Below are 18,304 nucleotides of genomic sequence, written 5' to 3'. Positions count from 1 at the left end.
AACTGCCTGCACCCTTAGTCTACAAGCCTTTTGGGTTATTTTTCCCAACAGATCTGGGCCTTACGCTGATCTGTGTAAATTAGTTTTCTGATGCTTGAGGAAATCTGTGTTGGTTTCTGAGCCGTGGAGGTCATCTATGTCTCTCCCTTGCTTTCAGATGAATCGTTACATGCATTCAAATTTCCCTCTTTCCATTTCTTGCCCTGACATCCCCCTTCCTTTACATTTGCTGTAGAATAGATAGTCTGTCTATTCCCAAAGCATCTGACAATCTTGTGTCACTTGAGGTTCAAAGTAAATGTAGTGAAAGTTCATCCGTCTCCTGTAGCCTCAGCATATTTGCTCTCACTAGAATATGTTGCTGCAAACCTAAAGGTTGCCTTCTGTGCTATGCTGGTAAATAAAATGAGAAATTTACAGTTATTTACCTTTCGTTTATGGAAGTACTGCAATAAAAAAATCTATCTTGGGTAGCCTTCATTATTGGAAACAGTGTAAAAGATGGAAAGAGCTCTTCAGGATTGTTGGAGACATGGAGTCTCAGAGATACGGGGCTGAATAAATCATCTGTTGATTTGTAAGCTGAGCACATTTGAAGCTGACTCACCACAAGATGAATGCAAATAGAAAATGCCATTTTACAGACCTTCTTTTTGTGCGTGTTATTTTTGATTAATAATATGTTTAGTGCTGATGGTGTACTTGGTCCAATGCAAAGCACGCTAATAAAACAGTCCTAGCCTTGGGGATGTACAGTATAAAAAGATAATTATTGAGAAGACAGGATGTACTTGGAAACAAAGATGTGGGAGAGAGCGTAGAGATTTTAGGATTGGTCTCCCTTAGAATATAGCTGTCAGTCAGTAAAAGAGATGTAATACCTCCTTTCTTAACCTTTTATTGTGTCTGTTAACAGTGTCAACCATTTGACATTCCAACTGTATAATATCATGAAGTGTACGTACTGTTCTACTGTACTAAGCACAATTTGATCCTTTTCTCACTGGGACCTCCAAATATTTAAAAAGTAATAATAAAACAATCATTTCACTTTGAGTTTTATGGAAGAGGCACATGTTTAAGTAATATTTTTAGAGAGAGAAGTTTAACAGCTTTTTATGTATGTAATGATTTACATAGGGAGCTGAGCAAGGTTAAGGAGCGAGAAGGAAACAAATGCGTTGTGTTCTAACTCAGAGCAGGGAGTGGGGAGCACAGAGAAACTATCTACCCTTACAGCAGGAGAGAGATGTGCTTCAGAAATTTGATAAATATATCATACTTCCTTCTGACTGAATGTTCCTCATACCTTTTGTGCACCAGGAAACAGTTCTTTTCTATCTGTTGTTAAAGACCTGTTAAAGACCTATCTGTTGTTATGAGACTGTGAAGTTACCAACTTTAGTTGTTTCCTTGGATCCTTGCAACTGAAATCCCTGAGTAAAATCTCTCAGACAAATTGCACTTAAAAAGCAATTTAGGTGTTAAATTATGTGGATTCTGTGGGAAGAACGTCAAAAAACAGACAAGTTTTCAGCATGCAAGGAATTCCTCAAGTCTGAAAGAGAAGTAGCAAACTTCAAGTGTTGATTGTGAAACAGTTGCTCCGAGTTCCGGGTAGGAAAGGTAGCTGTTACTGTGGAATAGAGGTACACACCACTTCAAGAAGTGGCCAGATTGTTTGCTCTCAGAGTGAGGGGAGAAGCCAGCAAATAGTGATCACTGGTGGAACACTGTGGGCTGACTTGGCTTAGGAAGCCGCGGAAATTGTAATGTGCAAAGCTCATTCTTATCAGAATAATGTCTTGCATAGGCATTCAAGAACAGCGTGGAAATTGATGAGACACTGGGGCTGGGATGCTTAACTGTGGCAGAATTTCTCTCTTTGATGTGATGTTTTTCTGTCTGAATATAAACTCGACATGCACACTAAAAGCTTTAAGGAAAGTGTTGGCAGTCTCTCTTCTTTCTTTTTTTTTTTTTTCCAGAACGCTGGCTTTGATTAAACCTGATGCAACACCCAAGATTGGAGAGTTAGTAGATATCATTATTAATGCGGGATTTACAATAACTAAGGCCAAAATGATGATGCTTTCAAGGTAAGGAATTTTTAAGGTCAGCTCTATTATATCTAAATATTATTTGTGCATTTAAGGCCATTCTCTGCAGCTATCCCATGTTGTTCCACACATTAAATCCATTCCAGTGAGTAATAAAGGGAAGACTCATCTGTTTCATAATCATGTGTAGGTTTCTGAATGCATGTAGAGAATTGAGCTAAGTATTACAAAGTTCTGTGCAAATGAGTATGGGTGATTAAATATAGAATGTCTCTGGATGAATCCAAGGTGACTAGCATTACTTTAGCAATTCAGTGGTGTTTATTACCCACGTCTGTATGTGCTCACCTCATGGCTTCCTGATACAAACCATACTGCTGATTATAACGCAGTTGTCTTGAAAGTAGTTGGTTTCTTCACTCTTAGTTAATCCATCATCTTAATTTCTGCTCCCACAACCCTGTTTGCTTTTTAATGACTAAAAGTGCCAGGCAAAGCAAGTGATCTTTTGATCTCAATGCAGGGTTGAACAGAGTTTACTCATGCATCTTTCTACTCCCCCCACCCTTCGCTGCTCTCCACCTGCCTCATTCAGCCACAGGAATATGAGAAAGCATTTTGCAGAGGAAAGAACACAGATGGTTAATTTACCCTTGAAGAATTCCTCAAGGTTACTGTACAATTTCTCAGTTGCTGCTTTGCCAAACCTGTTCATATACAACATCTTTCTCAAAAGAAAAGCTATCCGTATTAAATAAGATCATTTTAATGGATTCTTGTGGTTTCTATGTGAGGTCAGGAACAATTTTGCCCCAGCTCAAAACCTTTTTGGCTTTTTGAAATACTGATAAAACAACTATGTGATTCCCTCCTCCTGATTCTGTGTTCATCTGCTGCAGTGTTTGATACTGGTCCCAGATCCTCCCTCAAACAACTCCCGTTCATGAGTTCAGGTTTGTAACACCGACTGACAATTCACAATGTCTTTCAAGCTAGCATTTTTGGCTTGCTCTCCTGCAGTCTGAGATATTTGATCCTGAAGTGTTGGGTGGTTCTTTATTTCAGTTTCTGAGAACTTGAACTGTTGAGCCAAGTCGTGTGACTTGAAGGAAATGGAAACTTGGAGATTTAAACTTTTATTGCCTATTGCTATTTTAAAAATCCCTGCATGTCTTATAAAATTGAAAATAATGATTAATAAGCACAAGATTGAGCTGCAATACTGGATATATTTAAATACTATTTGAGAGTTTGTGGTTTCTCTGCATACCATATACTCTGTTTCTTGTGACTATGCCATTTTAAAACTATGGCTTTGCCAAAGTCTTCTCCCCCTGAGAAGATCTGTCATGCTTGTTCAAACCGTCATCATCTATTGCTCTGTGTAAAGAAATTATTCCTGACATTTATCTGGCAATCCCTGTTAACTTGATTCATGCCTTCTGTAAAAATTGTAGCCAAGATATAAAAGTGAGGGCAGGCACCTGCTTTGATAGGTCAGCTCTCTAGTCACCTAAGTTAATCGTGTCTCAGTTGACTCTGCTGAGTCTATTATTCCCACATGAACACTGTTTTCTTTATAAGCAGAGAAATAATGAGTGAGATGAAATGAAAAAGGAGCTATGTTATACAGCACAATTACAATTTTGTATTTCTTGCAATAGGAATACTTAACTGAGTAGTAGAGCTCAATTTGTTTCAGAAAAACATCCCTGAAATATTTCTTCATATTCAGAAATTATAATACTGAGTACTGCATACTTCTTCCCATTTGCTTTCCAAAGTTATTTGCTGAATTAGTTTCAGAAGAGGATGAAATAGTGAATTGGAAGCAAAAACTCTAGACTAATTTTCAGAGTATATGTTTGAAGCTTGAGATTGCAAGAATTCCTGTGACTAGCGTCATTTTTGAACAATGTCACTACCTGAGTTATGAAATGGAAGGAATGTTATCTGTGTAGTCAATGAAGATCTTTTGAATTTTGAATGGCCCATACTAACATGGAACTGAAACTATTCACTTCCAATGTGCAGGCAGTCATTTAGTTTAAAAAAAAAAAAGTAAAAAGAAAAAAAAAAGTTGAGGCTGTTCAAATCTTCGTGACTGTTAAGAAAATTGAATTATTTTTAGATTCTTCTTTAGGTTTTTTCTTTCCTCTGGTAATATCAGGCTTAAGTCTGGACCGCAAATGGAGAAGGATGTGAAAAGTTGCACCGCAGGTAACGGTATCGTGACTGTTCAGACTTTGAGTCTGTTATTTGGAATACATGCAGGTCATTTCTTTCAGTAAAGGGGGCTGCTCAAAGTGAGTAAAATCATGAAGACCAGAAAATTTCAGAAGACTGTTTCTGTAGGTAAAAACGATTTTCAAGATGGGAATCTTTCAGTCTCTCTGCATCTCTGCTTTGATTGTGAGATTTGTACCCAGACTAAGGGTGGGCAATATTGCTTGCTTTCAGCTGCCAGTCCACCTGCAGAGCTTGTCCTTCTCCACAAATTTCAACTTCAGAATGTGGTACACGCCAGGATTGTACAGACTTTAAGCAAGCCAAGACCAGTCCTGTGCTTCCGAAATTTTGAAGTTGCTGTTGCAAAATAACAGGGCTAGACTTGAAAACCCTTGTGGATTCTTCTAGCTGTTGCCATGCAGAGAAAGCAGTAGGTGTAGCAAGAGTTAAACATGGGAAGCAGCTGGGGAAAAAGCAGGGAGGAGAGTAGGCTGGCTAGCTGCAGCAGGTGTAAGGTGCAAAGCCAAAGAATGGTATGCCCGCTGGTGGATGGAAAGTGGGTCTGCCCTACGGTCCCTGAAACTTGCATAGTCCTGCTAGGTGAGTGCAGCGCTGCTAGCAGCAAGGCTGTGACAATGCAGAGCTTGGAGAGGGCCACCACCCGGTCTGAGTGATGAATATTCTGGCATTTAGCCTGCAGCAGCATGTGCTGTGCTATCTGGGTGCTCAGGTACTCAGACTAAGTAGCAGCTGGAGCACAAACATACTGTGTATGCTTGCTGGCCTTTATTTACCTGACAAGGTGAGGAGCCCTCCTCATTACGGAAACCCCTTGCTATGGGAGACTGCCGTGTGTAGTAACTGGTGTTTTCCCCAAGGAGAAGTGCAAGACCAAACTGAGTTTTCAAGTGGCAAAGTATAGGAGAAAGCATTTTATAATATGGAGGACATTGTGCTGCCGATGTTATTTGTAATTTTTGTGGATACTGAGTAGAAACAAGGTTATGCAATATTCTGTTGTGCTCTGGTGTAATCAAACACTAGCCTCAATAAGGAAATAAATTCCAGTGAAGCAGATAAATTGTTTATTTATGTTTTAAAGCCAGACCTCATTAGCTAGCTTACACACTGAAACAGAGCTGAAAGATGAAAGCCATGTAACTGTGAATGGCTTATCAAGAGGGTGTCTCTGCTGTGTTTATTTTCCAACCTGAGAATGTGGGGACCATCAGTGACCCTGAAAATCTGTGTTTACGGGCTTCAGTGATTACTTCCTTTCCAGAACAGGCTTGTAAGGAGAAGTCAACTACACCTCCAGCCATGCTAAATAAGACAGAAAGTTAAGTGTAGTTTCTGTTACTGGACATGAACGCCCCACAAGCTGTCCATCTTGGGAAGACATTACCTGTAGAAACATGTTGATGAATGATAGTTTGTGGCTTTCAGAGGTTTTTATATGTACATACATGCATATATGTATATGTATCTTTTTATTCTTCCAGAAAAGAAGCGGTGGATTTCTATGTAGACCATCAATCAAAACCTTTTTATAAGTAGGTATATCATTTTCAGTTTGACATACATATTGAATGCACATGATTCCTTTGCTGTATTTGTCACTGCAAGACCATGGGAACATCAGAGCTTGTCTTTAGTTGAGTGGAGCTCTTTGCAAAGTATGCACACTGTTAATCTTCCTCCAGGGAGAGATCCTTATTCCAGCTATCCAGGGTTTTAACTCTCACTTTTACAGCCTGATGATATTAGGAGACTGTCTTTAGTCTCTCTGAAAAGAAAATGTTCCAAGCAGGGCAAAACTTCAAAGCCAAAAGAAGGAGCATCTTCAGGATCAGGGTAGAGCTTGCAGGTAATGAGAATTGTGGGGAAACATCTGTGAGAACTGATTTGTAGCAAGTATCCCAAATCACAGGTAACTGAAAGGATGGTGCATGAGGCAGTAGTTTACTGTACTGCTACTCTTGGGCAAAATGTCAAACTTTGGTGATGCTGGACTGCTTTTCATAACAAACCTTAGTCTTTCTGTAGCTGACCAGACTGACACTTGTGTCCCAGACATTTTCAACAACCACCTTTCTTTTCCCTCTCTGCATTTTGTAGTCTACCTCTTTCAGGAAGAGGGTGCCACTCTGCCTTGTGTTTTTTTGTGGAACATGGTTTTGCACTGTTGAAAGATCTGATTTCAGTGCTGTTATGAAGTGCCTGGGTATAAGGATCTGCCAGCTTTTTTGCAACAGCAACTGATTTATTTTGGGTCCAAACCCAAGCCCTTCACTGAGACGTGACTCCAGGCTATGCCTGACCACTTTGGAGATCAGAGGAAGATTTAGAATTGCCTTTTCTTCACAGACTAAGTTTGTTTGAATATGTTGATAAATAAGCAAGAGTTTTTCCTGTGGTGTTATTTCACAGATATCTATCTACACTAATGGTAGCTATCTGAGGAACCACGAGCTTTTGTCCTCTGTGATGTACCTGGTCTCCCATCCTGCAGTCCTATTAGCTACATATTCTGTACAGGACTTTTCTCTAATTTATAAACAAATAGTTATAAATCATTACAAACCAAATAGAGCAAAAATCTTCAAGCTGGTGAAATGTAAAATCTGCAACCGATTTATATTTAGCATTTTATTGCTTGTCTGTAAAGAGTACTTTCAGATTTAATTTGCAAGTTAGTCAATGCAAAACTAGTCAATGCAAGTTTGGTGAATAGTGAAAAAAAAAAAAACCAACAACTCTACTTTGGAAAATAATATTTTTCATATTAAAGAATTTAATTTATAAAATAAATGTATTTAATATTGAGAATTAGACTGCACAGTAAAGAGTGTTGTGGAAATCAGTTTCTTTCTTGGGTATATATATGCATAAACCATTTAACTGTATCCTAAAGAAGCAGTCTCTCAAGAAGAGAACATGAGTTCTAGTAGTATCCAGTAGCTTTTCCCTCTGTAGATACTTTATGTTTATGTAACTCTTTATAGTTTTAGTATTTTTCCTTTAGCAAAGAGCTAGTAGTCTTCTGTCATGCCCACTGATCTGCACAAATGATCATTAGGAAAAAGATGGATGGCGAAGCATTCATGTCCACAAGTATAATTGTGTAAAGCCTTTTTAAAAAACATAGTACAAACAGCATTGAATAAACTTTCTCCTTTGTTGGTTCTGTCCAGACTACACAGTGAAAAGACAAGATTGTCATTATGCATGTTCTATAAAGTTAAAGAATTATAGCTGTGAGGTTTTTATCTTTCTCTTTTGAATAGAACATCTGGGTTTCCAATTTTGGGTGGTTGCTTTTCTTGTGAGATGGTCAGGATAGGAGGCAAGCTGCTCTTGACAATCTCGTCTCCTTTCTCATATTCATCCCACCAAAATGAGACGATTTCTGCTTATGCCAGAATGTGATAACTTATTTGTATTTAAATCTCCCCTTCCTCCCAAACTTTCCAAATCTTAATTCTCCCTCCTCTCCTGCTTTGGGTTTTGGCTGGGCAAGCGTTGACTTGGCATGCACAGAGGTCAGACAAGTGAAGCACTCCATCCTAGCAGCGTCACTGAGGTTGTGTCAGTGAGGAACATACACAGGGCAGGCGTAAGGATCCTGAAAGTCACTTGTGCAGAAGAGAGATGCTTAGGAATCATTTCTGTCAGAAAAATCACAAGCAGGGGGCTTTTTCACCATTGCCAGTACTGATCTTTTAAAATTTATTTTGAAATCTAACATACTACACAGTAGCTCGAGTCAGTTTGTGTTATCTGATGCTTTTTCTACAACCGTAATAAGAAGGGAGACTTTGCACATGACCTAGTCCAACCTCCTCCCCAAAGCAGGGACAACTTCAAAGTTAGATGAGGTTGCTCAAGGCCTTGCTGAGTTGAGTTCTGAGCATCTCCACTGGATAGTATGTTTTTGTTGGCTTTAATTTGTAGCCTGTATCACCGTATGCTGTTTCCGTTTTGCAGTGAGCTTCTCCATTTTATAACGAGTGGTCCCATTGTTGCTATGGAAATCTTGGGAGATGATGCAGTTTGTAAGTGGAAAACATTACTGGGGCCTGCAAACTCTGCAGTGGCTAGAACTGATGAACCAGACAGCATCAGAGCAAACTTCGGACATGATGGCATAAGAAATGCAGCTCATGGCCCAGATTCAGTTGCTTCAGCTGCACAAGTAAGTTTTTGACTGTTTTTTTTTAACTAGTTTTCTTACTAACATTATTTAGTAACACAGCAGGGTCAGGAATTCCTCTTTTTTTTTCCCATTTGAGTTCAGAATTAGTTTAGGTATTCTTCGTGGTTCCTTCTTAGCATGGAAAAATAAACTGTTTGGAAAGAGAAATCATGTTTATGTCTGTCACAAAGGGAAGTCTTGGGCACTTTGATCAGGAGAGCATGCCTGGTCATTCTTAACATATTCTGCGTTTCACTTACTTGTTCTCCTCCACAGTCCTCACTAGTCCTCTGCCTGCAGCTCGCTTTTCTTTGCTGTTATTGTTCATAATGTGTATTTATGAAGACAGGCCATTTTGTATTGTTTTATGTTTTGAAAGGTAATACAGTGGGCCTGGCATCGACGAGTTTGGTTCTCTTTTGCTTTGTTTGCAGTCTGTGTCTTTTGTTAGTGTTAAGAAAAAGCCCTGGGGCTGGGTGATAGATATTACCAGCATTTCTACAAAACTTGTGTGCCTATTCATGTGCATTGATGAGGGGTAGATACACTGGTAAGCAATGGCTAGAAGAAAGTTTACCTAACAGTTATTTGGTATTGCACCATGGTACCTTAGCACTAGACCAGCCTGGCCTGCAGGGCCTCTTTGTCCCTGGTTTTGACAAAAAATCACATTCTGGACCTGAGGTACTTTTTCTGATGGCAAGTTTGGTGGAGATGGTATGTATTTGGAAAGAGTTTGGATGAAATTGATCTCTGGTGAAGTGACTTTTTTTAGTCAGAAAAGTCTTTGTAGTTCAGAATAAATAGCCAGATGCCTTCACGTACAAAAGGAAACGTTTCTCTTTGTTCCTGTGTACTGCCACGACAGCTATGCCAGCTTTTGAACCGAGAATGTAGGAGAAAGCATCTTTTAGCATGAGATTTGATTAGAAATTTAATTGTTTTGTCTTAAGCGTGTTGTTCTTGCATTTCATTATTTTTAAAATGCAGTTTGAAGGCCTTACTCATCAACGGTATTTTTTGACGGAAACTAGTATATTGCTGAACTTTTGCAGGTGGGTGCATCTTTGTGGTGTTACTGATACCAGTCTCTGATAAGTCCACTCAAATTTTGAATTTAGCAGTCCTGTGCCTATTTTAATTTGGTAGGTCCAGTATTACATGGTTGTATTGCAGCTGCCATGGAAACTAGCTGGCTGCATCTTGCAGAAGCTTTCCTGAAAAGAAAGAAATATAAGATAGAGGGGCCTAAACAAACTCTTCTGCAAGAAAACTGAAGTCCCAGCCAACCTCTAGTGAATGTAATTTGAACTAAACTGTTAGAGTAGAAGACTGCATTGTTCTTTTTGGGGGCTAAATGGTGAGTGAAAGTAGGCCTCTATTGTACTGTAAGGCGGTGTCTCTTTCTGCAGGCCAAATTTGGGGATTTATTTATATTAGGCATAAATTAAAAATATTTTCTTTTTAAGGCACCACTTGGTTTTGTTTGGCATTTCATTATCCTAGTCCTTCAGCATTATGTATTTACTTTACTCTTCTGGCTTTTAAGAGGGAAAAGAAAGTGTTAAATGTTTTAAATATTTTGCTGCCTTTTCCTGGCTGCTACTTTTAGAGCAAACATTGGTTAATAGAGTGGGACAAGGTCTTTGTATCATGCAGCATGTCATCAGAAGATGGATGTAAGAAACTAACCCTTTTGCCTCAGATACGCAAACTTAAATTGTAGATCATTTTCTAGGAGAAAAACAAAACACACTTTCCCTTTTGTTGGAAGACCCATTAGTTATAATTGTATAATTGTTCAAGTCAGGATTACAGGAATTGTCAGAATGCCATGAGGTAAAGACTGAAAGATAGTTAAGTCTATTCCATCTGAATTGAGCTAGTAAATTAAATGAGACAATTCCAGGAAATGGCCTTTAGCATTGTTACTGTTACACACAAAAAATCAGATAGATTTGGTAGTAGTAACTCCAGGATATTATTATTTCCCTTAAATAGAAATTCATCAATTCTTTTACTTAATTTGACCAATAGGTCTTAAATGGAATCTGTGTCTCGAGCGTTTGGCTAACGTTTATTGGCAGATTGTGTAAGCTATGTGAAAAAATTGTATAGAAAAAAGCGTGAAGCTGGCAGTGAACAGTAAAAAAATATCACTGAGGAAAAAAGCTTGGATGTCAGGCTTACCCCAATATGGTCTAAGACCCATGCTTCATGGTACTTGAATAGCAATGGCAGGAAGAAAGGAAGTAATTGGAGGCAAAGAGGTTCTTTTGATTCATCCCAGAAATAAGAGCAATTGAGTTCATCAGCTTCCATTCACTAAGACACAAAAAAAAGGGGGGGGGGGTCAGTAAGTCATGAGAAGGGAGTCAACAATTTTAGATGAAGTTTAGTTGTTTAAAACAATTGGAAAAAATAGTTGTAAGCAGGCGGGATGGAGGTCAGTTTTGTATATAGAAAAACTGGATGCTCATTGCATTTTTGCTCATGTGGAAGAAAAAATGGTGTGAAAAAAGGGAAGCAATGATGTGTCTATCTGGGATTTGATTTGGGAAAGATGCTGAGGAAAGAGAGAATTCAGAAAACTGGGAACACCTCTGCCAAATGATTGTGGCTGCAGCATTTTGAGTGCTCTGAATGGAAATAGATTGCATTGTGGAAGTGGAAAGGAAAAAATTGCAAGAAATATTCAAACTATGGTTTTATGATTGTAGTAATGTTGCCAGAGAGGGAAAGATATGTTTGAGAGAATATTGTAGGGGAAAAGTGTTTAGCACAAAAATCCATAATTAAGGTTTATTTTCTGTGACTATAGATACTTATGGTAAAAGTTTATGTATTGATGTATGTAGCTAGATAAAACTAAAAGGTGTTAAATTACTGTTGTTTTCAGGAGCTGGAGTTGTTCTTTCCCTCCAGTGGAGGTCGTGGACCAGTCAACAGTGCAAAATTCACAAACTGTACTTGTTGCATTATTAAGCCTCACGCAGTTAATGAAGGTAAGCAATGCAGACAGTGGAGGTGAAAGCAGTGTATGCTTTTCTGTATCCCATGACCATTCCTGCGCCACTTTTTTTTTGCAAAAAGTGAAATTGCAAGAACACAGGATATATTTCATAGTATGTACAAAAGTATGCAAATACTTCATCTTTCATACATGTTTTTTATTTCTGCAGTTTACTTCCATGGGTTGTGTGCCGTGTGGGTGCTTTTTAATTTCAGAAATAGCAGTGAGAGGTGAAGAAAAGGAAGAACAATCAAATTATAAATGAGATTAAATGAATCTGGCTGTGACAGCTTACCATATCCTTTCTCCTGTCTGTCCACCAGACTCATCTGTGGGAGGTTAGCATCCCCACAGCAAAGTAAAAGCAGAACATCTGTCTATTGCAGGGCTCGCAAAGGGGTATTTGTTCTGATATGAATCTTGTTCTGCTGACTGCAGTGAGGATGGAAAGTAGCAAAGTCTTATTTACTCTGTGAAAGTGAGCCAGAATCTTGAAACATCTGTTGGACTCCATGATGCTTTCTGTCCCAACTGCTGCCATGCAGAAATAATCTCACTTTTGTGGCCTCTACTTAGATAGAAGAGCATGTGTAAGAGCAGTGAGTGCAGCAAAATATTTTGGTTCTGGCACTTCAAAAATATTTCTGAATGCAGAATAAATATTGCCATGTGAGAACACTGAGATTTTCAATGGTAAGATGTGGACCACACCACAACATTTTAATTACTTCTCTGTGGATGGCTGAAATAGAAACAGTGGAAGTGGCCAGAGCAGTTTCCAGGCCTTTCACACCTCAAGTCTGAAGGGCTTGGTGAAGGACATGGCTTTTACAAGAAAGAGTCTTGCACTTACTGTTGGTAAAAGGCCTGTTATCTCTTTGAGGCCTTGCACTGTATTTACTACTGATAAAGTCAGCAAAGACAGAATGATGTTCCTCTTACAGAAATATGAGCAGCAGCTGAAACTATGATATTACCTAGCTGAACATTTGCAAGAGGCAAACTTTACTGTGGCAGGATTGTTAAGGTCCTTAATTTTTCAAAATGGCAAAGTGAATGGCTTGAGCTGTGTATTCTCATACTTGAGATATAATTTCTATTACATATGGGGGCTTAGACTCTTACTTAGTGAGCCCAGGCCTTCTTCATTTTAATCCTCTTCGTTTCCTTAGATTTCGTAGTGCTCTGTCTCTTACTTTTCTTTTGTCTTGAACTACTCAGAATTTTTCTGAATCAAGGGACTAATTCTTGCCCCAGTTACACTCCCCTCTGTATGTGTGTTGGGGGAGAGGAGTGGGAGAGGGAGATGTAAGTACAGATAAGCAGAAAATATAAGCGTACACTCTGCCTTGTAGTGTGAGAGCTAGAAAGACTGGACAAAAGTTGAGCTTAGGATCCACTAGTATAGTCCTTTCTCTCACACCACAAGGAGCTGGAAAGATAGATCACAGCTTGCAAACAGCAATTAAAATTTGAAAGGTAGTGTACCTCGTGTGAGAATTCTCCATCCACATGGCTTTGATTAGTTCTCTCAACATAATGAAGGAATCAACACTGAATTTTCTAAGTCAGCAAAGCGTTTTGTCAATTTAAAATTAATATGAAGAGTGATGGAATTCAGGGACTGGCTGTGCTTTTACCTCACTAAGCTGCGTTGTTCCTGTCTGTTCTCTCTGATGTTACTTTAAAGTGTTTCAAAAGCCATAGGTGCTGCACCTCTTAAAGAGTTAACAAGACTGCGGCAGTTCTGTAAACGTTTCTAGAAGCCTGACCTCTGACAGGGTGTTGGGCTTAAGGGAGGGAAGAGTCACTGTGGCTGGGCAGCGATCTCCCCCTTTGGTGGAGAGCACTGGTGTAGCTTTGCATTGCATATGGACTGTTCCCAGTTGGCAGCTTGAGGTGAGATGAATCCTTCACAAAGGCTGCAGGAACTCTCCAGCATCATCAGCCCAATGGGCCAGGAATGTCGCATGGAAGAGGATTTGGCTTTCTTCAGTCTTCCTTAGTCTTTCTTGTACTCCTCTTTAGCCTGTCACAGAGTGGCATCTCTTTTGGTATGCTTGGTTCTCTTAGAAAGCACTTTTGCACCATCACAGTTGGAAGAACTGTGCATAGCAGAGTAGAAACCTGTGTGCTAACTTTACAGCAGCTTCCGAGCAGAAGTGCCACCATTCCTTTTTCCCCTTAGGTACTGCTTTGGAGTCAGGGAAAAGCATGCTAAAAGAATTTGGGGAACCTGTTCAGGTTCAGTGGTCTGTGACAGAGGAGTGAGGCCCTGCTCATCTCATCTGCCTTTTAACAGCTATTAGTAACTGTTTGATGATACCTGAGACATTCTGGTTGTTCCAGCAGAATTTCTTGTATCTCAATTAAAGTAGGTGCTATAGCAACTAATGAGCTTCCCTCTAGGCAAAATAGCATGTAAGAGAGTATGTGGTCTTGAAGAAAAGCAACTTGCTTCCTCCTCAGGAAACAACACATCTCACTGTGGCCATCCACTCCTGCCATTTCTAGCAGGAAGAATGCAAGGTGAAATGTGGAAGCTGGAGAGGGGATGAAATCCCATGTAGCCATCAGTGTCAGGTGGTGGTGCGACTGAGGCACAGAAAGGAAAGTTATGTGGGTCAGAGCCTCTTATGCATTGCAGATTTGATTTCTGCTCTGCAAATTTTCCGTATTGAGTATCTAAAAATAAACCTTTTTGTAATTTCCTATGCACTGCTGAGGCTTTGAACTTATCTAATTACCATGAATATAATCTACTCATTACACGTGTACAATTATGTGAAGTTTCACTTACATGCTTGAGTTTATACAGAGCTGTAGTCTTCTGCAGGAACATTTGACTGGATTCATGATTTGAATTCTACTTTCCTGTCCTTTTCCCATTTTTTTTTTCTTTTTTCTGCTGAGTAAATTGCATAACAAGTTCTTGGAAGGAAATGGCAGATATCTTCCAGTTCCAGAAAATGGTTTGCTTAAGCCATAGGTAAACAAAGAAGCTTTTCGGTGAGCTTCCCTTGCTGTCAAAAGGCTGGATCAAACCTCCAGTTTATGTGTGTTAATTCAAGGACAGAGCCCCATCTTAGTAGCTGACTCTGGTTACTGTAGAGGGTTTACAGGATCCTGCCCAGTGCCGAAGCAGTGGAAAAACACAGTGGGTTTTATCTCCAGCCTGGCCGGCCTGCTCCTGACTGGCACACAGCAATGCCAGTCCCTAAGCAGGCCGTCATGTGGTGCCAGGCCCTGCACCTGCAGCCGTCACCGGTGGGTGACAGGTAATGCAAGTGAGAGTACCCAGAGTACCTGGCAGGCTTCAGAGAAACCCTGGGGCCCGAGGAGGGGTGTTGGGGGAGTTAGGTGATGCTTACAGAGCTGGTGGTGCAGGGGCGTGGAGGGGTGGTACCGCCAGCCCTCAGAGAACACGCATCACGCGCACCCCTCAGAGAGGGAAAGCAATAGCTATTTTGTCAGTCTGGTGTCCACATAACTTCTGTGGAGGGTCAGCAGTTGGGAAATTGAAAAATTATCTGGGAAGGCCATTGAAACCTGTGCCCTGGACTAGGCAGCTTTAGCTTGTTCTCTTGCAGCTCCTCCCAGTGGACTTGAAGCACTTCCCTGGCTGGCTGGGAAGCAGCAGCTAACTGGTTGTATTTGAACTCTGAAGGGGGCTTGCAAGAGCACTCCAGTTCCTCTTTGCTGGGATGTGAAAGAGTGAAAAAGCAACGTGATGCAGCTCCATGCAGACTCAGTCTGACCGGGGCTGTGTCTGAGGGATGCGGCCTGGTTTGACCCCTATGGAATCTGCCACACTTTTCAGTGTCTTTTAGCTTCCTCCTTGTCTTGTCTTGGGACCAATTTTCAGCCAAGGAAGATGGTAACTAGCAAGCACAGCTCTTCAGCTCTTTAGTACTTTAAATGTAACATTAGTTACAGTACTACACTATCTGTTTTGTCAGCAGAAATAGTGCTTTGTAGGTCACTGAGTGGGATTAACTTTAATTTATTATGTGTAACAGTTTAGTCATGTTTGCTGTAGGAATTAGAATTTGATATTTCATGACTTTCTTGGCTTAAAATTTCTTTAATGTGGCTTTTACTTGATTCCCTTGTGAAACAAGCAGAAAAAAAAGATGAAAATAATGATGATCAGGCTATAAAGGCTGAGATCAGAAGTATGTTATATTTCACTTTTTCATGTACATTGGTTACAGCACAGAGCTTGCGAGTTGAAGTCCTGTCCTCCATTTCTGCACTCCCAAGCTGAGACAGGGGTTCTAAAGACAGAGTCTTGCCAATAACAGATTTGGGGCTAGAACTGCGCCATGAACTTGAAAAGCGAAACTTCTAGTTGGGAATTCATTAGACCTGATGCAAACTGAAAGGCCTGCCAAAAGACAAAAGAGCTTCTGTGGTCTCATAGAATCACAGAATGATGGACTCAAGGCGCTTCTAGGTGTGTGGCTGCCTACCCAGCTACGTTTGTTCTCCTAGGTTGTGTTAAGCTTGAGATTTTGTTTTAACATTACTGGTAAATTGTACCCTTGTACCTTTTTTGTACTTAAAAGAAAAAGTTAATGGTGCTGTCTTCTACATTATTCTTCAATTAAGATTTAAGTCTCATAGAAAACAAAAGGAGCGGGACTGTTTTTTTTTGTAGTTGTTTGTTTGTTTGTTTTTCCAAATGGAGAAGATATTCAATGGAAGTGTGATTTTAGACCTGCTCTGAGTGGATGATAAATGTTAGAGAGCTATCACCAGCTCTTCTATCTTAATACTCTCTGGACTGCATTAGCAAGTCACAGAGCTTTATATTGATCAGCAGAATGCTGCATGACAGGTGACAATAAGAATCATATTTCCTTATTCATGTAAAGACTTAGAAAAAATGTCATAGTAGTAGTTAGTAGTAGTAGTAGTAGAGAGTAGTTCTTTGCTCTAAAGACAAATCTAACTTTGTCAAAAAGAATACCAAGGACAGCAATTCAGTCTGAAGCAGGTGCAGAAACACGGTTTACTCATGTAGGACCTCAAATGAAGTTACTTTACAAGAGATAGTGGAGAGAGGAAGACTAAAATCCAGCATTGTAGTAGATTATATGTCTGACTGAAAACAAGCAGATAGCTGTTCCTGACATGCAACAGACCTGTTGCTCTTCGAAAGGGGGAAGACGTCAATGTGAACCTGTCCAATTCACCTCTGTAGTGTGCTAAATATAATTACATGCATGGGGTTAGGAAAAGAAATAAGCTGGAAAAGAAATAGAGGATGTAACAGAAGAGGTGCGAATCTATCATCATTCTCAGGTCAAGATGTTTATCTCGTGTTTTAACAAGCTAATTAGTGTACATTAGATACAACTTTTTAAAATCATAAACAAGCTCTGGAAATTATTTATTCTCACCCTGGGTTTTTAAATAGACCTAAGTTTGAGTAACTCATTATTTTTATTTCCAGGAAACTTCAGAAGTAGAACAAGCTTTTCAGAAAGCTGTTTTCTCACACTTGAGAAAAAAATAGCGATACATTTTTTTCATAAGTAATCCAAAAGTATATTTTCTGTCTATAAGTATGCATCATCAAAAGGTAGAAGGCAGACATTGTGGACTTCACCTCACTGTAGGCAGAAACTTGTACTTTTTCTATGTGTCTTGTCTACAAGGTTGAGTGCAGAGAGGCATCAGTAATAAGAGGGATGAACACAAATCTTTGCAGGACCTTCAAAGAAGTACAATGGATCATTTAAGGTGTGACCTCTGGATATTCTCACATGCAGTATGGCAATTTCAGTGCTACAGTTGACTGAAACTACTTAGTAAAGCACTGCACTTTCAGATGCAGGCCTTTTTGCAGATGGGTTTGCACAGACAGAAAACGCATTTATGTAAAATTAAATGCACTCTGTTTCTTAGTTTTTCCTTGAATATATTATAGATAGGGTGTTGCAGTTTTCTGAAGTGTTTGGTGGTCTGGTGACAATTATTTTTTCTTTTTAAAGAAGTGAGAAAAAAAATCATTAAAAACAACTTAGTTTTCACCATCTGAATTAAGAAAAAAAAAATAGCCTCCGTGAGAACAATAGTCCATCTTACGTCTGTTTTTTACATTCTTTGCTGTAGTTGTAATGATGGATATTCTATTCTTGAGATGTTTGTTTTTTGAAACCAAGCCTATGTTGTTTCTTGATTATTTCCTGCATGACGTTTTAGCAACTTGGTATTGACTTCCGAGCTTAGACTGATTGAATTTCAGTGGCTAGTGGGGAAGTGGCATTTATTTTTCCAACTATGAAAAATATTTTTTACCTTTGAATCAATTAAGGTAGAGGAGAAAGTGGACTGAATCTGGAATTCCTTTCTGACATTTTGATGCAGGAGTGAAGAGAAGGAGCTGTAATTCACTGAAAAAAAATAATCAAATGGCATAGCCAATCTTCGAGGAAGATCATAAATATCTCATACTACTGGAAAGAGTATTCCGGTAGTGTTCAGTAGACTTATATTAGTGTTGAATATCATCTTAGTACACAGGTCTTAATATTTTGAAAAAAAAGACATGAAGAAGGAGTGTTTATTACTGCATTTGGGGATTTCCTTTCTTAATGAGTTAGAGAAAAGGTAATACTGTACTTACACTTAATCATTTCTAAGAGTGGTCCAGGAAATTTCAGGTTAATGAAACTACTTTCATACCAAGAAAATTGATGAATCAAGACTGTATACATTCATTTAATCCACTTACATAATCATGATGCAATGGACATTTACCAGCATGTCTGCTGTGAAGGAAAAACAAGCTTTACTGAT

The 18,304-nt window shown here is 39.4% G+C and overlaps 1 protein-coding gene across 2 annotated transcripts in view; it reads left to right on the top strand.

The window, feature by feature from the left end:
- The window catches only part of NME7 (NME/NM23 family member 7), a 96,118-nt gene that overhangs the window by 27,011 nt on the left and 50,803 nt on the right, over window positions 1–18,304 (top strand). For both annotated transcript variants that reach the window (XM_035540378.2, XM_035540379.2), the window contains exons 4-7: window positions 1,989–2,099; window positions 5,792–5,842; window positions 8,277–8,484; window positions 11,384–11,489. In XM_035540378.2, the coding sequence (XP_035396271.1) occupies window positions 1,989–2,099; window positions 5,792–5,842; window positions 8,277–8,484; window positions 11,384–11,489 (476 nt within the window). The remainder of the gene's footprint in view (window positions 1–1,988; window positions 2,100–5,791; window positions 5,843–8,276; window positions 8,485–11,383; window positions 11,490–18,304) is intronic.

Source organism: Cygnus atratus, chromosome 1 (genome assembly GCF_013377495.2).
Source record: "Cygnus atratus isolate AKBS03 ecotype Queensland, Australia chromosome 1, CAtr_DNAZoo_HiC_assembly, whole genome shotgun sequence".
Lineage (NCBI taxonomy): Eukaryota > Metazoa > Chordata > Aves > Anseriformes > Anatidae > Cygnus > Cygnus atratus.
Note: the sequence above shows the minus strand (reverse complement) of the source record. Positions and strands in the feature narration are given on the sequence as shown.